We start from the raw sequence: 23,038 nt of genomic DNA, 5'->3' as shown, positions 1-23,038 counted from the left end.
TCGGTAGAAAAATACCGTGCATTTGAATCTGAAACGCAAGCACACTTGAAAATCAATAACACTGCACGCGATCACCGCGTTTGCTTTTGTTTTCTATTTCACTTAATCAATATGTTTTAATATACTTTTTATTTTGTTGTTAAAAACCAACAATCGTTAGAAAACATAAATTAATGGCTATGGAAACTTAAAAAAAAACTGGAAAAATATAATAACCAATCAAGATTTAAAAAAACGAGTACTATGCTAAGCGGCATCTGCGCCCTGCCTCCTCAAACTTGCGGAATTTGTAAATGCCAACAAAACAACAATCACCTCCGTCGAAAAAAACCTTTTTTTATCACCAAACATCTACATCACGTTTAGGGTTGCATAGTACTTAAGGCGTTTATAAAGAAAATCGGAAAGAACCCAGCATAATTGTAACCGGAGCTAGGTCCGTTTAATTGATTACCCATGCTCAGGAAGTTTTTGCCGAAACAAACGAAATATTGTAAATGTCTATTAAAGTATTATAATTTTACAAGACATAATCCAAGCTTCTGTTTCATGTGTTGAGTTAAAAATGTCTTAGAACGACCTTCTGTGCAAGTGATACGGCATCTCGAATAATTATCGGGAAGATAAGTCATGGGTCACAGGGATCAGTAACAGAATAACCGCTAGTTCCTACTCCAACGATGTAACTTAGCACTATTTTAGTTAAGTAGATTCATTTATATTTTAATTCCTAGATCTTCAAAATAGTTAGTGCAACAAAAAAAAATTATACGCAATAAATTTGATGTGATGAAAAAGTTAATATGATGAAAAAAAGAAACGTAAACTGCTAATTTTTAAATCATACAAAACGTAATGGTGCCTGATTACTCTATTTGGAAATGTGCAAAGCCCTCATTTTTTTATATTAGCTTGTTCCTGCTATATGGTTGAGAATTTTAGGTTATGCTTTTTATTGTTTCATTGTATAATACTTATTAGAAAAAAAAACTAAACCAGGTCTGGATATTACTATAGTAACACGAAAAAATAGAATAAATAAACAGTAGTGCAAGTAGTCCTTTGTAATAATCAACAGTTTAGAGAGTTACGGATAATTATTTTGTAATCTATTTAACACTATATTAATAAAGTAGCAAATCAAATTATTTGTACCTAAAAATCGACTTCGTCAGTTTGAAAGCAAAAGAAGGCTTCCATTGCTAAATAGAAAAATTATTTAAATCCGTTGGTGTCCTAAGGGTTACCCTTTCAAGTTTCGTCATGACTTCATAGAAGATATTACACCATTTAATGACCACAGAAAAAGCCTCCACAGGCTTTTTCTGTGGTCATTAAATAAATAATTTTATATTGTTTTAAAAATACATAGTTCCGTGAGGTGTAAATACATATGAGATTAACAGCGATGATATGCAGTTTGCAAGACTGTTCATCTTAGTGGCGTGATGCGCAGACGCATGGCGACAGACATAAACACGAACCACCTACGTAACAGATGAAAGCCGGCGCCCCGCTCTTATGCGCATCCTGCTTCCATTCTGGATGCGTATTTTGTCAGTATCTTAAAATAGACACAATCTTGAATGCGAACATTCCCACGAAACGAAGTTACACACAATGTTCATTTGACAGTGTATGTACCTACCTTTATAACATTACATTAGTTATGAGGTTTTACTGTAATTATTGAATTATAATTTGCAAAATTAATTACCCGGAGATGAATATATCATAAACCAAATTCAGTTTTTCTACACATATACAATCTTCATCAATCATTGGTATTTCTTACACAACACAATTAATAATAGTAAATAGCATTAATAAACTAAAAACATTAAAATCCTGGGTAGAGTTAGGTTATAACGGTGTACACACATCAAAGTTACCTATAAAATGGGAATAGGTGGCCCGTACTTTATTATGTCATATACGCATAAAAAGTACATAAGTCGCATAAAAATATTATTATTGGATAATTAGACTAATATCCCAGAAAATACATCTTTCCGAATCATTTACACTATCTAAAATTTAAGTCGTGATTTTTTATGATTCAAAAACATGACAGAATAAAAACTATATCTTATAGTTTACGGTATCACAGTAAAGAAAGCGCGGCAATTTATTATTGAAATGAAATAATAAGGTAGAATAAGTGTTACAACATTTAAATGTACGATTTTACTGACGCTTGCACCAAAAGCAAAGCTCAAAAGCCAGGTGCGTTTTACATCCGCATTTAAACGTAGTGAAAAAAAGAAGCAGATGCGGCTTGGGATCGATCTTGCCACAATGCAGTTTAGGCGCGCAAGGTCTATCGTATGTTAAAAAAACGAAAACGTTTAAGTCCATTAAAGAATTAAGACAAATTGTTTTACACTAATTATTAATTTAACACATATTTAACTCAAGATATTTCTAAGATATTACTGTAGATAAAAAATTGTGATTTACATATTTTATTGCAGGAATCATGGAATTCCATAAATTGATTATAAGAATATAAAAAATCTTTTCATTTTTAATATGCACGAAAAGAGAATGATAAAAGTGCGAAAGACCAAAGTATCTAACACTTAACTTTTATTTTTCACAGCAAAAATAACTTTGTCGCTGTACGTTTGAAATAGGGATATTTGTATAGAACGCTCGAGGACAAAAGTTCAGTGAGGACCCCGGAGAGGAAATTGGGAATAAGGAATAACTAATAAAAAATCAGCCCCGGGCGAACTGGCAAGATGTTTCGTTTGAAATGAAATAGAATATTGTATAGATACATTTTAAGAGACACTACAACACGAATTATTTTTATATAAATCATACCCTTGAAATACTATTTTACTCCCCAAATGATAGTTATTTTGAAAATCGAATTATATTTAAAATTAAAAATATAAATTCGTGATGTTCGAAAGTTCTTTTTTTTATAAAATCCTTTCAAGCTTAAATCTGTACCGTCTACCTGCGTTATGCACCTGTCGATGGTTTTAAAAATAAATCGCGATACTCCAAGTCTTTCAACGAATGTTCTCTTAACTTCGGAATATATTTTCTTTAATGAACTTGCTGTTTTTGTAAAATCAGTACTCTCAGTCAATTAACATAAAGAAAGGTTTATAAGTAAATTTGGCGATTAATAACATCGTGAATTAAGTCTACAGCCTTATAAAATGAATTCACGATCTGCATAAGCATCTAACAAAAAGTATTTGCTAACCCGGTCATCCTAGATAAGATATTAGCGTTGCTAAAATTTCTTCCGCCATTCTTTTTCCGAGGCCTCTTAAATCGGAATGTTAAACGCGTATTGAATGACGATCCAAGCCGAGGGCATGCTCGGGGGCCCTTGCGCCGGATCACTCGATAAAGCGCCCGTCGATCTAAGAACTCAGGGGCTACCCAATCTAGTTATTGCACGTGACGTAAAGGCCTAAACCGCCGTTTTCGAGAGAGCCCTCTTACTAAGTTACGTAAACGAATTTTGAATTAAATTCCTTTGCCTGCTCTGTCTCTTAATGCACACAGGATATATAAATGCCGATTACTTTATTGGCATTTAAATAGTGGAGGTCCAGAAAAACGCTAACTTTTACAGGTGGCCCAAATTGAAGACACACATGTCTGTCTAGTTTTTCAGCTCAACGGTAAAATGAAGAATTTATCGTTTGTGCCATTTTTCTAATGAGTTTAACAAATATGAAAGCTAAAGTAGTCAAACTTGTCTGAATATATTTAAAACTAATTCCATATAATATTTTCTGTTGAAAACCTAATATAGGTTAGGTTACATTGTGACATTATAACATAAATCTTTCACCATGAATGTTGAAATAAGAATCTATAATTTAGTTACGGAAATATTTTATGGTAAAAGCAAGTAACGAAATCGGAAAGCAGTCTAGCCATTATTATTTTTTATTTTCAGTATTTATTTTTCATTATTTTTTATTTTCATTTGATAAATAGTGTAGAGAGCTTTGGTCACGAAATCTGCGGCCTTTTTTAAAATTAAAAAAATTGTTTGTTAGAATAAAATAAAAATTGTCTTATTAATATCATCGAAGCTATGTCCTTTCGTCAAAACAACTCACGTAATTAGTTGACACTTGGCAAACTTCATTATGTCGAATTACTAATAAATAGTTGTATTTCTAACATTAGAGACACTCCGATAACTAAGAAATCTAAATAAATATGCATAATATTTCCAAGTGTTTCTCTAGGGAAATGCCGTAATTTTGTAATCTTACAAGTATTCGCCTGAATCTAAAAAAGATGACAACAGAGAAAGTTACATAATGCGTAACTAAAATAAATAAAAAATAGCGTTCGTGAAACAAACAGATCTTTATTTTTTTTCAAGTATTTCATAAGTTTGACTCTCTCACCCAATCTGCTAAAAAAAATAAAAAACATGTTCAGATATTTTTAAGATGCTTAAGAAATATCATGATGTTATACGATGACTCCCGCTGGACACCTATTTGCAAAATTCTTAAACATAGCTTATGTAATTAAACTTATGTTGAGATTTTCCCTTGTCATCTTTAATAACACCATTTAATATCAAGAATAGTTCAGGCAAATACAAGACAGTTTCAATATTGCATAACCTTCGTGTCCCGTTAGCTACGGCCAGTGAAACATCCCCTACAAGGGCTTATCCCTTGTTTCAATGTTCTTCACGAACATTTGATAAATTATGTGAGATTGTACGCTCGAATCATTTTTATACTAATAATGCTCTGAAGACAAGTATCTTTTATGGAATAGCAAATTCATCCAACGGTTTTCAAAACTGAATTTATGTAATTCTATAACATATTATTTTGATTATATTCTCAGCTGTCTGATACAATGTACTCGTCGATTTTATCTGCTACTTGTCTTATGTGTCCATACTATGGCTCTCTGTAAGAAATAGTTTTTCATTCTCCTCTAAGTTTTTTGCAACATCTTAAGCATGTTTAATAAGATGTTAAATTAATGGGTAAACGTATCTAAAAAGGTTTTAATTCAAAAAATTACATCAGTGTATGCCATTACTACTCATCGAAATGACCGTTGTTTAATAAATGCTATCTATAAAAACGTGACGAGATCACGGGTGCAAATATGATAAACGCAATATTTTAGTTTGTTTAAAAATGTTCTCGGTCATTCATTCGTGTTAATTTATAAATATTTTTTTTTAAATCCTTAATTACTTTAATAAAATAATTAATGTTAAATTAGATCGTTAACGAAAAGATTTTCATTTTATCTTACTCTTAGGAACAATTAAAAAAATGGTATATAATGGTTGTGCTAGGAAAAGGTTAAATTGAAAATTAATTATCGGTGTATAAATGCATAATTGGAAAAAGAAATCATTGCAAATAATCATTGAAATTCACTATGAATATATTCTTCATCATCATGTCTGCTGATAGACGCTCACCACAAGGCACAGGACTCATCCAAAGATTGCAACGATTACCGGTTTTGCTATGAAAAGAGAGTGAGCCGTAATCCACGCGGCTCTACTGTGAATTAAACGGGACAACTAGTGTATATCACATATCTTACTGACATTTGGTTTTATTACATGTCGCTTTTCATCACGATGTTTTTTTATCACCGCAGTTAGAAGGGGTTACGTTATATAATTCAAATGAAGTTTGCGCCTCTGGAATGAACTCACGACCTATAATCCTAAATCCAAGTTCCTTGCTTCCAGGATACCACGGTCATATATATCATATATTAATAATTGTCTAATATATATATGTATAATGAAACCATTGCTACATTTAAAAATACATCGAAATACGCAAATGGAAAATGACGATCCTTTTTATTTCTTTGGGCTTAAACAATATTTCTTAAAAACTTTGAAAATAACTAGATATTAATATGAACTTCATCTCATTCCGTTACATTTCCTATGTAAAATCCCTGAAACAAATTGTTGCCAACAATGTCTTAATTCATAAATCTTAATCATATGCTTGTCATTTCGGACCGTAAATACAAGAACATGGTTGGGTTAATTAATTTATAATAATTAAAATATATAAAGTACGTGGCTCCCTTTAACGGTGTATTGCAGTTCAATAAATTTGTACAAATGAATTGCGAAGTCGATTAGTAAATCCTCTCGATGGTTTTATGTTATTTAAATGTGCAAATTATTCTAATATCCAAAAAAAAACAATACTTCATATAATAACTAAAGCAACTAAAACGACGAATTCTGTCATAAATTTAAGTAAAATTCAACAAAAATACTATATAAACAAGCAAATGACTACGTAGAAAACAAAGTTAGCGTCAAAGTTTCGACTTGATTTATGGTACATTCTAAAACATAAATACCTAAAAATAAACAAGTTACAAGCATACAAGATAACTAGCTCTAGAACTTTTAAACAACATATTACCTGTTAACAAAAGCAGTATGAGGGCCCGCATCTTGATTTTCTTCACAGGACTCGTGTGAAATGACATACGCCGAGGAGAACTAGACAGGACCCGTGGCCATCGTCATTTAAACTTTGTAAAGCCAATGTTTACGCGACTCAGCTGACGTCCTCGACTCTACGTTCGCCAATTAGGTACACACTCGCGCACTGCGGGTCCCGCACGGTGCAGTGTCAACGGCCACAAGCTTACAAGAAAAACCAGACACCCGGCGAAAGCTGTCCTTCTAAGAAACTAGTGTGATAGCTACACCCGCCGGTTCTATTGTACCCGGTGCCCATTCATGATTTTTTTAAATATCGGCATCGAAAGCTAACTGACAGATGGTGTCTGCGATGAAAACATCACACATGACGAGCTAAAGGTTCTTTCACGCGACCGTAAACCACGACGGCCAACTCGCAAGTTGCGTGAGCGGGCCCGTTGCCGGCGGGGGACGGACTGCGGGGATTCACGCCTGCGCACCGCTCCCGCACCGCACCACCTACAGTATTGACCGACGACGCCTCCTTCCCACATTTCACATCCTTAACTAGGTACTACGAATTCTCCCTTGAAAAATCCCCTTACAACACCCCTCAGTACTGTTAGATCATAAATGCAATTAATAGCAGCGTGAGCTGACGCTACCTCAGCGATGATGGCAGAAGAATCTTAAAACCAACTATTATTTATACATATTTGAAGACCAAAAACAGTCTTAAACTTTTGTAAACAGTTCATATTAATATGTATAAAATAAAAAATACATAAGAATTATTTTATTAAAAATGTTGACATAATCTAACTTTACGTCCTAAAACAGAATTTTATTTTAAAGTAATCAATAATATAATTAAAGTAATTGGTTATGTCACCATATGAAAATAAAAAGCGTTTTGTTGATCAATAGAGCAATAAGATTATAGAAAATTAGGCACTCAAGACAGGCAAATTTGCTATTTTAATAACCCGAATATATTACCAATACAACATGATGAAGAAGCTGAAAAGATTTATTAGAAAAATTTTACTTTTTTCCGAGTAAAGCTTTTTCTTAATTATTCTAAGATATATTTAGACAATTCTGGTTATTCTTGAATTGATTTTCTTAATTTATTAAAAAACATACATTTCTTATTGGATCAAATAAATTAAATATACAGTCTGTGTAAATAGTAAAACATATTTTCAAAGTATTAGTTTACATTTTTATCTTAAGAACAATTAGTTGCGTAATGTTAAGCATTGCCAGAAATTAAATAATATAGCAAGAAGGTTTGTATCTAGATTAATTCTACAATATTATTGCATTCTTACAGCTTGTTAATTCTTATAATCTCAATGTTTCTTTTAAATATAAAAGGCTTCTGCAACTTATCTGTATTTAATTAATAAATACTTTTAATTTACGATTTTTTTCTATGTTCATGATCTTTGATGAGTACAACTTTCTCTTAACACAAAATTATTGAGATATATATAATATTTTTATGATGCATGATGTTTGGAATGAATTTCAAATTTTATAACGTTGAACCAAAAGAGTTAATAATTATTTAGAATTTAGGCAATTAATCATTGCAAAGCACTAGAATTTAGCACGGTTTATTTGATCATAATTTAAGATTTATGGTTTTGTTGAAAATGCCTGCTTCGATGCCAAGTAAAGCATTGATCTAGTTTTGTCTGGGCCTTATTTGGACTAGAATATAGTGTTAACGATCAGTGACGTAAACTGTTACGTCAGAGCTTTTTATTTTATCACTAAAATTTTATATTACACTTTAAGCATAGCTTCGTTGTCCTCATTCCCGTGTACCTAATACTATACGCGTACTTAACCCTATTATATAACACTGTTAAATGGAAATAATAAGAAAAATATTAATTTCATCTGTGCTATCTAAATAGCAAATTATTTACACAGTTAAATACTATAATACAGCTTAGTTAAGTACCATACATAGTAGTCACAAAGCTCCAATACTACATTTATAGTAAAAAATCCTTTTCATAATTTTACTTCAGCGTACATTTGATTGCAGTGATACCAACATAACAGTCCAGTGACCGTTATCACTGCAATATAAGGAACAACTGTTGACGTCATTGACTTGAAGAAAAATAGGTAGGGTATGTAATGTTCTCTAACAAATGAGATACATTAAATACTCTATGTATTTTAACTTTTTCTTTACGCTTAGTCTTTAATTTTTACGATTGTTTATTAGTTAATATAAGTACGTCACTAATTATGGCGATTAAAGATCACTTATGTAATAGATTCGAATGCTAGCTCCAATTTCATAAACATGGCAATATTTAAAACAAAATCATATTCAATGATTTTATGGTCATAAAGCTGGAGTTATTTTGTGTATAGTTAGTAAGTCACTTTTAAGTACTTATTATTGTCACCCACCCATCTTATGTTCTTTAATTATCTTATATTTTATATATTTTTTATCTTTATTATTAGTTTGAGGCTTTATCCTTGTAAGGTTATGACAACCCTTTTGAGTCCTCCCGGACATCGAAAACGCCTACAGCTCGCTCCAGAAAATCGAGCTGGACAAGGCTCTATCCCAAAAGTATACGGAGCACGGGGGATTCTTCCAGTATAGGAGTACCGTATAGGTTTGAGCTTAAAGAGGTTCCCTCGTGCATCTGTGACCTTGCGCCCAAAGCGTGATGTGTGATCCCGTATTTTGCGGCATGAGAACAGATCTGGAAATAGAACTGGGGAGTCAAAGTAGATAGTGGCAGCATCGTCTCCCTGATGAGAAATATAGGATACCGCCACACTTTCTTGCAATATGCAAAAATTAAGGAAGTGATAAAAATAAACATATATTAAGGTCGGGCAAAGAATTAAACAGAGTGATATGGTCCTTGTAATCCTAAACAACAGATCATTTTTACAGTTATGATTAATCATTTAAAAATAAAGTAAGTTACGTCTACTTCGTCATTTTTTTTGTATAAAATAATCAAGACTATGAGGAACTATAAATACTAATAATAATAATAATTCTTTTGAAAAATACACATTTTCGATAAAAAAAAAACAATATTAAATATTGTAATAGCAAGATAATCATGGGGTGCTTCCTCTTTGCTCTTAATTCGTAACCATTTAAATTGGAACATTACTAGTAGCTCTTGGCAAACACGAAAATTAGTACTTTGAGGAGACTGCACAAAAACGAATCACATTAACGAATTATACTTTAATAGAGATTAAATATGTTACTGTATACGTATATACATGCAATACCACGTATAGTGTTGGTTAAATTTTTGAGGGCATACATCTTTTTTACATAGCTAACATAGCAGCACGAAGCCCGACGAAGCCGAAGCTCCAGGCTTCTAGCTTAGTTTCTGTAAGCACGTTCAGCACATTACCATCTTATATTTGATGAAGCTATAAATACGAATGGACAACCACTTTTATTCTTCAAACAGAAGCTTTATTAATATTTTTGTAAAATCATAAGTTATCCCTTTAATGTTATTATAACAAATAATAAGATATTACTTTAGATTATGATTTTCTAAAAAAATATTCAATGTAAAACATATTAATAAAAATGTTTAGTTTAAAAGTGTTTAGGAACATGGTACAAAATCATAATACTTATGTATTTTTAAAGTGCATTTTCATTAGTCGTTATAGCTACATCAATACAACAAATCTCACTTATGCCTAATCAAAGATATGTCTTCTACTCACACTTTGCAAAAGAAGACGCTTTTTAATACGTCATTAATTTAGCCAATATCATAACCATGTCGCCAATCATCTAACCATGCACTTTATAAAAGCTAATAGTTAGCTTTGTCTTATTATTACTTCGAGTACGTGGATAAAATACAGTTTGATAAATTTACTGTACACGCTTCAGCGGCTTTATTATATGAAAAATTAGGGTAAGGCCGAAAATTTCATACAAATTAACAATAAAAAAAGCAATATGTATCATTGTTTTTCAGGTCTAATAGAACAGATCCTATGCGTACGGTTCCGTGCTCTGCGTGTCGACCAGAATTTGCAAAAGACCGTCCAGTTCCTAATACGGAATTCAGTACTCTACCGTTCACTAATTCACTGATTGTAGGTGTCTGCACCTTTAATATAATCCCACCAGTTATATTCAAACACCGCACCGTTCTGCGAACGAGACAGTACTTGACTATCCTGACGATACGACAATAAGACAAGCCACGTACGCTGCACACTATCTCGAAAATTCTAGCCCGGTATGTAACATTACTTATTTTACAGCATAGGGAGAACATCAAGCTTTTTTTAAGATTCTTAAAAAGTAGAAATGACAGAATCATGACTTGATCGCTTGGGCTTAATCCTTTATGGTAAATCATTTGGTTAAATTTTCCTATGAACAACTCTGGGGTAAACCAAGAGAGTGACATACGATGTATGCTGGAAGGCAAGGCAAGGTATGGCGTATTTCCAAAAGCATCGACGTGTAAAGAAGCCTTTTGATGTCGATGCATATTCAATAGTAGCCTGAGCCTGGTTGTTCACCAAGGTACCATTGAGAGAGCCTAACAAGAAAAATTTTAATTGAATGTCTCTGATATCTTTGACATCTTTAATGGTAATTTGCGGTATATAACTATGACATCCTATTTTCAAATTGAGCAGCAATAATTTATTACAGATGCCACAACCAACAAACTAAAGAACATTCAATACTCCAAGAAATCCTTATAATAATCTCCATGTAACTTACGTGCTGTTTATTATTTACTAATATGTTAAGGAAATGTAAGTAAGAATTAAAATACAATAAATATTAATAAATTTTATTTTAAGTATCAATGTATTAAATTATTGATTTATTTGCTTGTCTTTCTAATTTAGTTTTTGCAGCAGCCTGGACCAGTTGCTTTCGTATTTCGAACGCAATAACGGCGGCGGCCATTCCTGTGTTTAAGCTGTCAACACCTTTTTGTAATGGGATGTTTAATCTTAACCCTTTCTTATCCAGCCCCAGCCTGTAAAATATTAAGTTGGTTATTATTTGTTTCAATACACCTACATACACTTCGATTGCAATAGATCTATGCTAACATATTAATTTACAAGACACTGACCATTAAATAACTGACCAACTACTACTACATATATGACATCAAAAGAAAATAATTATTAGCTAAATATAGAGCAAAAATTAAAATATGTCGTACCTGTAACTCATTTCACTAATGCCTTCAGTCTCTCCACCTATTATAAGAGTGATATGAGTCAAAGAGGCAAAATCAACAGCATAATATGGCAACACAGAAATTTCTGAAACAAAGTCCTTAGTGGGATCTATTGTCTCACTTTCTGTAAATTCAATATTGCTATCAGCAATAAAAAGTGATGTGTTATTTGGTAAATGATTATGCATTTCTTCCCATTCTATTGCTGGATATATAGGTAGCCTAAAATGAGCACCTGCAGCACTTCTTACCACCTTTGGATCCCAGATGTCAACAGAACCTGGAAATACACATTTATTTTATTATTTACACATAACTTGTATTCACATAGAAAGAGCTTAGTTGGTTATCTTTATACCTGAGGTTCTTGGGCTGTCTTAAGGAAAGCATAGAATCTGACTTAAGAGTGCACAAATATATTCCCATGTAAAACTAAAGATAGTTGCGAAGAAAGAGAAGTGATGTGTGTATAAATTCTAAGTGAAAGAAAAGGGATTGTAAGAAAATGTAATGTTTAAAAGAAAATAGAGTGGAAGAAATTGTGTATGATGTCAGTAGAGAATGTTAATGAAAATTAAATTGTAAAATTATTGCACATCAAGTCCCTCTTAAAGCTATAAGATATGGGGAATGCGAGGCCCCCAAATTCAGGAGAAATAAAAAAGTATAATTCCAAGAGATAATTATTTTCATATGGATTTTCATAAAGCTATGGCTTTTAGTAACTTCCTACAAAGGCATGTGGTTACGAGTTACTATAATAAGCCAGAATTTAATATGGGGTTGTGCTCCCCAATACAATTTGCCTTACTTTTAATGGCCTTAGGTAACTAATAAAGAATACCACAGGTTTTTTTAGAGCAAAAAGAAAGAGGATCACATTAATAGGAACATACAGTTTACTACAAAAGCTGACATATTTATTTTCTCATATGTATTAATGTGTCTATTATTAAAGCTATCTAATGGATACTATACCTGTAAACTCAGATCAACTATGCTCTAAAAGTTAACAGTTAAATGGCTAATAGACTAGCAAGAATTGATTATAGGCTTTTTTTCAACTATGAATATAAGATGGTTCAAATATAATTCTAATATAAAAGGCATGTTTCCTTGTATAATAAAAAAAAAATTTTGAGTCCTTATAAATATTTATAATGTACATATAATTTATAACAGGAAAATGAGTAAAGTCAAAATTAATTTGTTGTTAAGTCACATGCTACTAAGCTTACCTAATAATTAATGAAAAAATTTAAGTTCTCATAGTTTTATTTGAAGATATGGACATTCGGAGATACATCAGTGAGAATGTTATTTATCTTACCCTTGCTAACCAAAACTTTATCACAACCAACACCAACTGCTGCACGAAGAATTGCCCCCAAATTGCCCGGTACCCTTACATTATCACAAATGAATTGGAGTGGTAAGGGTTTTGAAAATCTTTTCACGTTTTCTGGGGTTGGTATTTCAAATACACCTGAAATTTCAGAATTTCATATTCAATAGTAAACCATCAAACAACAACTTAACATTTGAATCTAATTACTCCAATGAAATTCTCTATTATAATTTAGCATCTGCTAAAATATTAAAAGCAGAATTGACATAATTGGATAAGATAACATTACATATAGGTTTTTCATCATCTTTTCCCAGTCAGTTATAAAATCGAAACAAATTAAGAATAACTTAAAGATATTATAGCACTTGCTTTATTAAAATTTAGATCTTACATCTGCTACCAAAAAAAAAATCAACATACCTAAAATGCCAGGAGAGGTTTCTACATCTGACCATAACTCCATCTCTTTATAAGGTATTTTATAAATCTGCACTCCAGTTTTAGGTAAAAAAGGTCTTAAGCGATTCAAATCCTCTAAACGACTAAATAAAACATATTGTAATTTACATTTTGCTTCCAAGCCATCAACAATCATCCGCCAACCTTGTACTAGTATTTGGTTAGAACGCAGCCTTTCTTTTTTCGATTTTAATTTAACAAAAAGTGAACTGAAATAAAAGAGAATCTCAAGTCTATACATATATTATTATTTAAAATCCAATGTTTTCTTGTATTGTTATTTAATCGAGGAAAACACCATATTAATATTTAGTGCTTTAATTACCTTATCCTTGTATCATTATCTTTAAGTTTTTCAAAAATAATTTCATTGTCATCATCAAATACTTTCTTCTGACTTAGATAAAATAATCTTTTTTTTAATAGTGTCTCTTTTTTTTCTTTAACCCCATCAAATTTGAGTTTTGTTTTGGGAATTTTATCCAGGGTAGCTGAAATCTCGTCTTCTTGAGCTCTATCTTTTTTGAAAATTTCAGACTCTAAGTCAATAACCTTTTCTTTTTTTAATTTAACATCGGTTTTTGACTCAAAAGGCAGTAATACTTTACCAGGATTTCTGTGCATCCATCTGCCATAGAACCGGCTAAATACAAATGTCGATGCATAGCGTGACGCATTATGCAGCAATGGATAACACAAGTTATTAGCCATAATGAAATCCTTTTCTTTAAATGGACTACAAAATCATACTATTTATTTTATATATTGTTTGACTTTGTTGACATTTTATAATTTTTAGGTTATGCGAGAAATCACTTCGAAACACGCTGTTTTTTCAAACAAAATTAAACTACATTAATTTAAAAATATTTTAAGAGCAATGTCGTGATATGTTTTTTTAACGGTAAAATAATAAAGATATGAGTATTACAATTTTGTAAAAAGTACACTCCTAAGCAGTAAGAATTATAAAAAAATAATACTCAATAAACGTTGTTTTGTTTAATAATATTATAAACCAAATCACATAAAGTTTTATTAGTAATACTAAGTACTTATATAGAATAAGACATAGAATATGACAAGAAAAAATAGTAAATACATTAACTGTGAATAAAGTTAAAGTTAAAATAAAACTGTGTATTTGTAATATTGAACCTTTTTATTCAATATTTTTTTCCAGTGAGAATACTTAGCAATAGCAACATTGGGTAGTTCGTTACTTACGTTACCATTACAGCGATTGTCATCTGTGAACATCAGCTGAAAATTATCGTGTTGATGCGCAGTACTTGTGTTTATTTTTATATTATTGCAAGTGATTGACAAAATGGCAACAGGAGTAAAACCTCGAGACGATGAAACAACTCTCTCGAGAACCGATCTTGAGGCAATTCAAGAAGCAATGAAAAGTAAGAAATTTCGAGAAATGTTAGCGGAATACTGCGACGAAGTACGTGACCCGGCGAATCAAGCTCTGTATCAGAAAGAAATGACCCAATTAGAAAAAGAACGCGGTTATGATGTTACTTTTATTAATCCAAAGGGTGGATATGTTATTAAAACTAGTGTCGCGGGCGACAGAAAAGCATTCATCAATATTTGTAGCAATGAGAATATCGCCAAACCATCGTATTCCGTTGAGAAAATAAACGGCCAAAAAGGTATGAATTGGAAAATTCCATATTCTTTGATTCCTCCCAGAGAAGATTATGATAATAAAAAAGAGCGATGTGTAATTTACGATGTTGTTTTCCATCCTGATACTTTGCGCATGGCAGAGGTTAATGAACGGTTTCGCGAAATTGTAAATAAAACAGCTTTCGACGGATTACAAACTACGTACAATATTCATTTAGATAGTAACAACTGCCGTTTTCCAAAGTCTTTCTACAAAGGTATGGCAACTCCTGCTGTTGTGCGAAAAGAAAACCCTGCTTACAAAACTCCAATTGATGAAGAAGATGAGCAATTGTCTCCAGAGATATTAGAAAAATTATACCCACAACAAAATTATCCAAAAAATGAAAAAGTCCTTGTGAATAGTAATGAAGCTAATCCTGTACTGCAGCGGAAAATTTTATTAGACAAAAAAGAATTTTCGCATCGTACGGAAAAAGAATATACTATACCAAAATATATTATAAAACAACAGAAAAATGTTGATTTTCAAGATTACACCTACCATAGAAATTGCAAACAATTAACTGCTATTCCTAGTCATTTGGTTGTTGAAATAAATCTACCCCTCATTTCTTCAACTAAAGATTGTATTTTAGATGTGAATGAAAAACTGTTAACCTTAGTTGTAGAGAAACCTGCAAAATATAAACTTAATTTAACACTACCATATTCAGTTGATGATAAATGTGGCAATGCTAAATTTGATAAAGATAAACATGTGCTAATTGTGACTTTACCAGTGATCAGAAATTTGCTGGATAATGATAATTCTAGTTTATCAAAAATGGATAGTGGTGTTGAGAGTGAAGAAAATTCTGAATCCCAAAGTGAAGATGATATTTCAAAAGAAAATCTTGTTACAGTATTAAGTTCAGAGACTGAAGAAACAAATTTAAAAACGGGTATTACAGAAAATCCAGGGACAGTAAAAGAACCATTCCTACAATCTGGTGTTGGATATATATTGCCTGCTTATACACATAACATCCTTGACAATATTATAGCATTTACTTTCCATGTAAAGAATACAGAACCAGATTCAGTGGTAGTGCAGAATGATGGTAATGAAATTTCCATAAAATTCACATCAATTGGCTCTGGTTTTGTACCAGTGTACCATGCTGCTACTGTAGTTTTCGAAGAAAATATCAAATTTACATCGGTATCAGGTGAGGCATGGGACAATAATGTCATTCTTCAGCTTGAGTTGTCAGGTGATATTCCACAAAGCTTCCAAATTGGCTTGAGTAAAGATTCTCTGAATACAGAACACTTAGAAGTACCTCAGCTTAAAATCATTAAAGACACTGAACAAACAGTCGAACTTAATAGTGATCATAATGAAGTTCAGTCTCCAATAATTGAAGTTACAAACTTAGGAACGGAAACAAACATTGTTGTATCTTCAAATAACAATAAAGATGAGGAATATTATAATGTAAAAGAAAATAATATTGTTTGGGCAAATACTAGGACTGATAGTAGAGCCAAAAGTATTCTTCGGAAGCCAATGTCAATGATGCGTAGTTTCTCAGAGTCCAGTGTGGGAGATGTAGCATCATCAATGGACTACATTAGCTCTGATTGCATCCCAGAGGAATCAAGCTTGAAAAAGACTGTTAGGTTTAATGATGTTATTGCTAAGCAATTTTACAGGTTTGTTTTAACTTAACACTAATTGTTTTTTAAATAGCCTTGTATAATAATATAATAAACAATATAATAATGGCTAATATAATAATATAAATATTCAAAATTATAAAATTTTCCATATATTGAAAGATAACATACAACTATGTGCCTAATCTTGTTTACATTACATTGAAATATTGATCTTATCTTGGATACAAAACCTTACATGCCATATATTGAGAGAATAAGTCATTATATCATAAAATTTATTAGAAATTTATGTTTAAATTTTTTGACTTATTATTTTCAGATATAACTCATCCATAGAAGGTCAAAAGAAAAAAAATCAACGAAAGAAGAGTAAAAAACGGAATCAAGAAAGACGTAGAAGTGAAAGTGAAGCTGAAGAAGAAACAAACAGTTCCATTAAGGTACATATTTTTATATAAATTACAAAATAATTCTGAGTATAATCTATTGAATGTGACATGGGAGAATAACTGTTCACCCAGTGTGCAACATAAATAGTAGTGTCATAAATGATAAGACTTATGTTTGAGGTATTAATGACTTAGGTAATTTTCCGTAAAAAGTACTTGAATAAACTATAAAAATAGTGATTAACATATGAAGAAAATAATTAAATAAGCTTAAAAAACAATTTTATATGACTAATAAAAGTCACACTTAGTCATTAACTTTTTCTTACAGCAGCTTTAAACATTAATTTCAATCAAAATTAAAGATGTTATGTATTATTTTTTATTCCAGTATATATTTGTGAAGTGTATTATTTGTAACTCATTTTCTGCATACATTTTTATGTAAGTGCGCCAAGATTCAACAAGGTCTTATAATATCATTAAGGTCAGATTATTGATATGAATTATTACATGAAGTTTTCTAAATCAATTCAATTAAAACTAAGTTATTTTCTGTTTCATGGATAAAGAATCCAGGTGTTATGTAATTTTCCTTTTTCAATAATGTGCCATCAGTTGACAGACTAGAGCAGATGTGTTTGAAGTGTATAAGCAGTAATGTATGAATGTGATTAATGAAACATGATTCTATAGTTTCTCCTACAAGACAATACCTTTTTTAAAATTCATAATGTAATGTTCTAGGCATCAAAACCACGACTAAAATCAGCTTTAAAACAGAGGCGTGACAGCGGATTAGCAGATACATCTGATGCAGAAGTTGAGTGCAAGAATTTACCTTCTGACTCAGAGCTCTCTTGTGATAGTAGTTGCTACAATGACAAGAAAGGAGAGGATATGATGAATGCGAACAGTGAAGAAAGCTCACCATTTGATTTTGTAGACAAGAATGGTAACAGAAATAAGAAATTTGAACCACACATATGGAAATCAAAAAAACAAGTTACTGATGTTAAGGAAAAAAAAAGTCCCATTACTTGTGATAATATAAAACATAACTCAGAATTTTATAATCCTGAAAAACTAAACAAAGGCCAATATACTGAAATTATGTTTAAGAATGATCTCATATTTGACTTAGATATGTGAGAAAAGTTTTAATTTTCTCACTGAAGCCATAAATAATTAACGATAATTTAAACTTTACATGTAGTGGTGCACTAGTGGCTATATTGAGTAGATTTTCGGGAATTGTTATTTCTTACTACTTTTTCCATTATGTATAATGTTCCTTTAATCTTGAGAATGTTTTTGATTTAATATAAGTTAGCTGATTTATGACAATGGTTTAATATTTAAAAATCTCAGTGTGTTCCAGTAATGTCAATTATAATTTTTTAAAAATTTATAATGTAGGAGCTGAAACTTTTTAATTAAATTAAGAGTTTTCACAGCCGAAAAGAGATTAAGTAAAACTTCTCTCTTTACATTACGGAAAGAATATTGTGCTCATTATAGATAATAATTTATTAGAAATACATTTGAATGGTACAAATTAGATATAATCTCACTTGCAGCAAATATACAATTTTCATTAATAAAATTTAATAGTCTACCTTAGTTTTATTGTATGGTACACTCTTTACACAATAGATGAGTTTCGCAATATATGATGTTAACTCCGATTATGATCTTTTACAGTTATTTGAAAAAGCCTCTGTCTGAGCATGGGTACACAAGTATTAACCAATAGTTCAAATTTTATAAGAACTTATGTTCTAAATGCGTTGTTTTGTTTGTAAAATTTATTTTCTGTTTGAAATATGATATGAAAATAAATTGGTGTCAGCTATTGTCATAAACCATGCATTTAATTTTGTTAGAGTAGTGTGTGATTAATTATGGTTATTTTTAGTAAAAAAGTTTAATCCCTTGAATGTGATGAATTAAAAATTGGTTTAATAAAACGGTTTTTTTTATTTACTATGCATTTTATGTATAACACTAATATATTATAAAATTTTATTTAAAAATTTCGAAGTATATAATAAAAATATGTTTATATCTATAATATATCTGATATATAAAATTCACGGTGTTCGTGATTGAACCTCTCCGAAACGGCTCGACCGATTTTCGTGAATCTTAGCGTGCATATACATACATATACATGCATACATCTATTTTTCATCCCCCTAAATGTTATGGGTGGCCGTCCACCTCTATTTTTTTATTTTTATATAAAATTTTTTGTTTTTATATTTTATGATACAGCATACAAAAATACATACAACCCTAAATTTTCACCCCTCTACGATCAACCCTTATTTTTTATTTGTTAATTTAAAACTATTTTTTTTGGTAGAATTTTGTTTTTACTTTGTCATGACTTAGAATATTATAAATATATCGCCGCACACTTATAGTAGATAGTTATTTTTATCGAACTAAAATAATGTTTCCTAGAAATGATATACATGGCAAAACAACGTTTGCGGGATCAGCTAGTAAGACAATAAAAATGTATAAGTCTAGACCTATCCTTTTTATGGGCTATATATATATATATATATATATATATATATATATATGTTTAGACGCAAACACATGGACTGCACCACTCAACTGGTATAAAAACATTTGCTAGAACACAATAAAAATACATTTGAAACGTGTAAATACAACAGTTGGAGCTACAATTTATACATGTATTAATATAGAGAAGTAATGGGTAATTTTTTTCTTTAATAGTATTGTGGGGTACAATTTGATACAAAAAAATCAACATTAATTACGAGATTACTCTTTGTTTTTTTTTCCAGAGGAATACTCTGTGTTTGGCACTAATCGGTGTAACATAACTCCTGAAGATGCCCCGTGGAGGGGTGAAACACATGTTGAGTGATTTGACGGTGGCGGTTTTGTAATTCGCATTATTTGCCGTATACGCATTTATCAGCGGGCTGGCGGGCGGTGCATTTTGTTGCACGACTACCACTGCATGAGCGGAAGTGGCTAAATATTGGTCCTTTTCTTACTTATTTGCATTAATTACTAATAGATGCCTTTAGAATAAAATCTGTTTTTATGTAAAGTAAGAAAATTCTTAAGCCATTATTATACAATTTATGAAAAAAATATTTATCATTTTTTAATGACCTAATATTACTTCTCGTTTGTAATTCAATACAATGATGTCATCAACTGTTTTTGGTAAAACAAGATTATTACAATATTGCGTCATTTTTATTTCCTTTGCTAAATTGCGTGAGACTACACTATAATAGCAAGCAAAAAATGGTTTATATTTTTTGCGAATAAAAAATCGTTTTTAAGGACGGGATAACATAAAAAGCATTATTTACATTGAAGACTAAACTTTTAATATAATAATACTGTAGTATGGTAAGTAAATAGAGCATTCTTTTTTATAAGATAATAAATATCATAAAAAACAACTAAAATTGCAATAGAAAATTTTCATTTAAGAATAGATCCTAGTGATCATAGCGAGTTATTTTTGATTAGCAACCTGATAAATTTAATATAGATGAATCTTTCAAAATTCGCTATCATAACCAACAAAATTTTTATATGTAATAATTTTACATTATTAATAATCGACAGCACATTGATCTTTCCTCCATAAACAGCGATAAAGGAGAATTTATTTAGTCATATTTTATGAAATGGAGCATAACGAATAAAAAAGTTTGTTTTTATTCTGCGCCTACATTTTAAGGTAATTTCTCGAAAATGAAATTGAATTATATTTAGTTACAATTTATTAAATATAACGCTTATTGTTAGGTTTTTGCATTTGCAAAGATAAGTCAATGATTGAGGGTCTAATAACGCTGAGTTATATACGTAATGTTTTTCGGGATTTATAAACACCGTCTCAGGAATTCGAGGGCGCGTTCATTTTCATAAATTACTTTAATAAATACAGGCCATTTCAACGAGTGGAAGATGGTGGTTGGTAATAATACCACAAAACTCTTAACTTTCTTTCTAAATAAGCTTATGATTCATTTAAATAAATCGGAAAAATTTTTAGTTGTACATTGCACTTACCTATTTAAAGTTTGCCTCAAGCAAATATTTTTATACAATAATACACACATAATTTATAAATTAATTTTGTGGAACGTGTTAAGAAAGAGATAGTATATAATTGACCTAAGGCTTTGAATTTAATTGTATGTGTTTAAAATTATACGTCCCCAACATAGAATAAAAAATAACAATAAAAATATTATAGTAGACTTTGTAAAGGTGTCGAGCACCATTTTTCCTTTGAGCATATTTAATATCGGAAGTAAATTAATTTCGTGTGATATTTCAAGCGTAAAAGAAAAGTCTCGCTGTAAACGGACATTCTCGTAAATATAACGCTGACATAGAGACGTCTTCAAGTCTAATTTATTTTAATAAGGTTACTTCCTTTCCCGTCCGTTTTAATTGTTTACACATTCTGTAAACTCATTTATTGTGTAGTTTTTTATTATAATAAATGTCTAAATTTTATTTTGCTTATTATTAAAAGTCCCGAATAATAGGTACTTGTAGCTTAGGCTACCTTTAGGCTCATCAACAATGGGATTTTTTATTTGTGATTTATCGGACTAGCTCAGTCCCCATATGCATCATATGTAACATACATCAATTGCTTTCGAATTGATAGTAGTGTTATTTCCGTATTCATTTAATAGCAAACGACTCTCAGGTACTTTTTTAAAAAAAAAGTACTCGTTCGCTCTATCTAGGGAGGGACAGAGTCTTTTTATAGTGTTAATTAATTTTTTCTCCCTATATTTCTCAAAATTTCTTTCATTCGTCATCTATTTTTCGTCCCAATATCTTAAATTCTCCTGATTTACTCGTCTTCTTACACACACCAAATTCCTTCCCACTCTTCCGCTCCTAAAATACAACATTAAATTACTTTTTTATTTTTAATAATTTGTTATATTTACTACTTTTTTAATTACTTCACTGCTGTCCTTCGACAGGAGGGCGACTCTTTCGTCGTCCATCCAGGAAGCAATCTCGCACCCTTGGATTGGGTCGGAATGTTGGTCCAAGCGATCTAAGAGGCGTCCCATTCCGGTGAAATTGTAGTATATATGGACCCTTAACGTGGCTCTTTAGGTAGCCATCGAGCTTTGCTAACTTAAAAGAGGTAAAGTAGGCTAAGCGGCTTCATAGCCCAGCCTCCTCGCACCCGCGGAATCTGCAGTGCAAGATAGATATAAAAAGTTGATACGATTTTAGTGCTACAGAATAAAGCTGTTCGTTCATTCAATGGAGCTAGACTTAGAAAAAAAGTTTCATCCATAAATAATACGATAATTCATAGTTGATTATATATCACAAATATCTCTATGTGCATAAAATAAATAAAAATAAGCTGTAATACCCTTTCTCTAAGCACTTCTTAAGTAGAAAATTTGCTTATCCAAAACTATGTATGGTTATAATACATTCCGTATCTGGATTACCATTTAATAAATCAATAAAATATATTCAACCAAAACAAACAATGCTTGGGCATGAATCGCTGTAACTACTGTATTAGGTATATTTGTGAAAGTAAAGATAAGAAATAAATATGTTTGAATTTATTTTGAGCTCTTCGCAGATCACGACGCCTTTGGAAATCTCGTAGGTTTATGTTGGTGACAAGCATTTAAGGAAAACCCAATTTTATTTTAGTATCTATCAAATTAAACTGATCTGGTAGACATACTAATAATTAGAAATAAAAAATCAAAAAGATAATCATTAGAAATATTCCTAAGTAGTTAATAAAATGAATTAATGGACATAATTAAAACTGCTG

At 31.0% G+C, this 23,038-nt stretch overlaps 3 protein-coding genes across 4 annotated transcripts in view; 1 reads left to right on the top strand and 2 right to left on the bottom strand.

Moving 5' to 3' along the window:
- The window catches only part of dtn (transmembrane protein 132C dtn), a 115,035-nt gene extending 108,179 nt beyond the window's left edge, over window positions 1-6,856 (bottom strand). For both annotated transcript variants that reach the window (XM_068773466.1, XM_068773467.1), the window contains exon 1: window positions 6,429-6,856. In XM_068773466.1, the coding sequence (XP_068629567.1) occupies window positions 6,429-6,495 (67 nt within the window). In that variant the 5' untranslated portion in view covers window positions 6,496-6,856. The remainder of the gene's footprint in view (window positions 1-6,428) is intronic.
- A 4,436-nt stretch (window positions 6,857-11,292) lies between these two features.
- Window positions 11,293-14,306, bottom strand: LOC137930474 (rRNA methyltransferase 3A, mitochondrial). Its single transcript, XM_068773732.1, has 5 exons — window positions 13,821-14,306; window positions 13,457-13,704; window positions 13,016-13,171; window positions 11,668-11,965; window positions 11,293-11,475 (listed from the first exon to the last, which is right to left on the bottom strand). The coding sequence occupies exons 1-5, from the start codon at window positions 14,204-14,206 to the stop codon at window positions 11,304-11,306; spliced, it is 1,260 nt and encodes a 419-aa protein (XP_068629833.1). The 5' UTR covers window positions 14,207-14,306; the 3' UTR covers window positions 11,293-11,303.
- Window positions 14,307-14,751: 445 nt separating this feature from the next.
- Nop17l (Nop17 like) lies at window positions 14,752-19,130 on the top strand. Its single transcript, XM_068773421.1, has 3 exons — window positions 14,752-16,834; window positions 17,121-17,241; window positions 17,938-19,130. The coding sequence occupies exons 1-3, from the start codon at window positions 14,826-14,828 to the stop codon at window positions 18,340-18,342; spliced, it is 2,535 nt and encodes an 844-aa protein (XP_068629522.1). The 5' UTR covers window positions 14,752-14,825; the 3' UTR covers window positions 18,343-19,130.
- Window positions 19,131-23,038: the final 3,908 nt, after the last annotated feature.

This window comes from Battus philenor, unplaced genomic scaffold (assembly GCF_028537555.1).
Source record: "Battus philenor isolate CCGP_79_NKW_IND1 unplaced genomic scaffold, ilBatPhil1.0.hap1 SCAF_6, whole genome shotgun sequence".
In the NCBI taxonomy this organism is placed as follows: domain Eukaryota; kingdom Metazoa; phylum Arthropoda; class Insecta; order Lepidoptera; family Papilionidae; genus Battus; species Battus philenor.
Note: the sequence above shows the minus strand (reverse complement) of the source record. Positions and strands in the feature narration are given on the sequence as shown.

Bases quoted from the DNA above. Each gene is read 5' to 3' on its own strand.
- Nop17l (XM_068773421.1), top strand. From the start codon at position 14,826: ATGGCAACAGGAGTAAAACCTCGAGACGATGAAACAACTCTCTCGAGA. The intron at 16,835-17,120 runs GTTTGTTTTAAC...TATTATTTTCAG, and splicing joins ATTGCTAAGCAATTTTACAG to ATATAACTCATCCATAGAAG. The intron at 17,242-17,937 runs GTACATATTTTT...GTAATGTTCTAG, and splicing joins AAACAAACAGTTCCATTAAG to GCATCAAAACCACGACTAAA.
- LOC137930474 (XM_068773732.1), bottom strand. From the start codon at position 14,206: ATGGCTAATAACTTGTGTTATCCATTGCTGCATAATGCGTCACGCTAT. The intron at 13,705-13,820 runs GTAATTAAAGCA...CTTTTATTTCAG, and splicing joins GATAATGATACAAGGATAAG to TTCACTTTTTGTTAAATTAA. The intron at 11,476-11,667 runs GTACGACATATT...AATATTTTACAG, and splicing joins ATTAGTGAAATGAGTTACAG to GCTGGGGCTGGATAAGAAAG.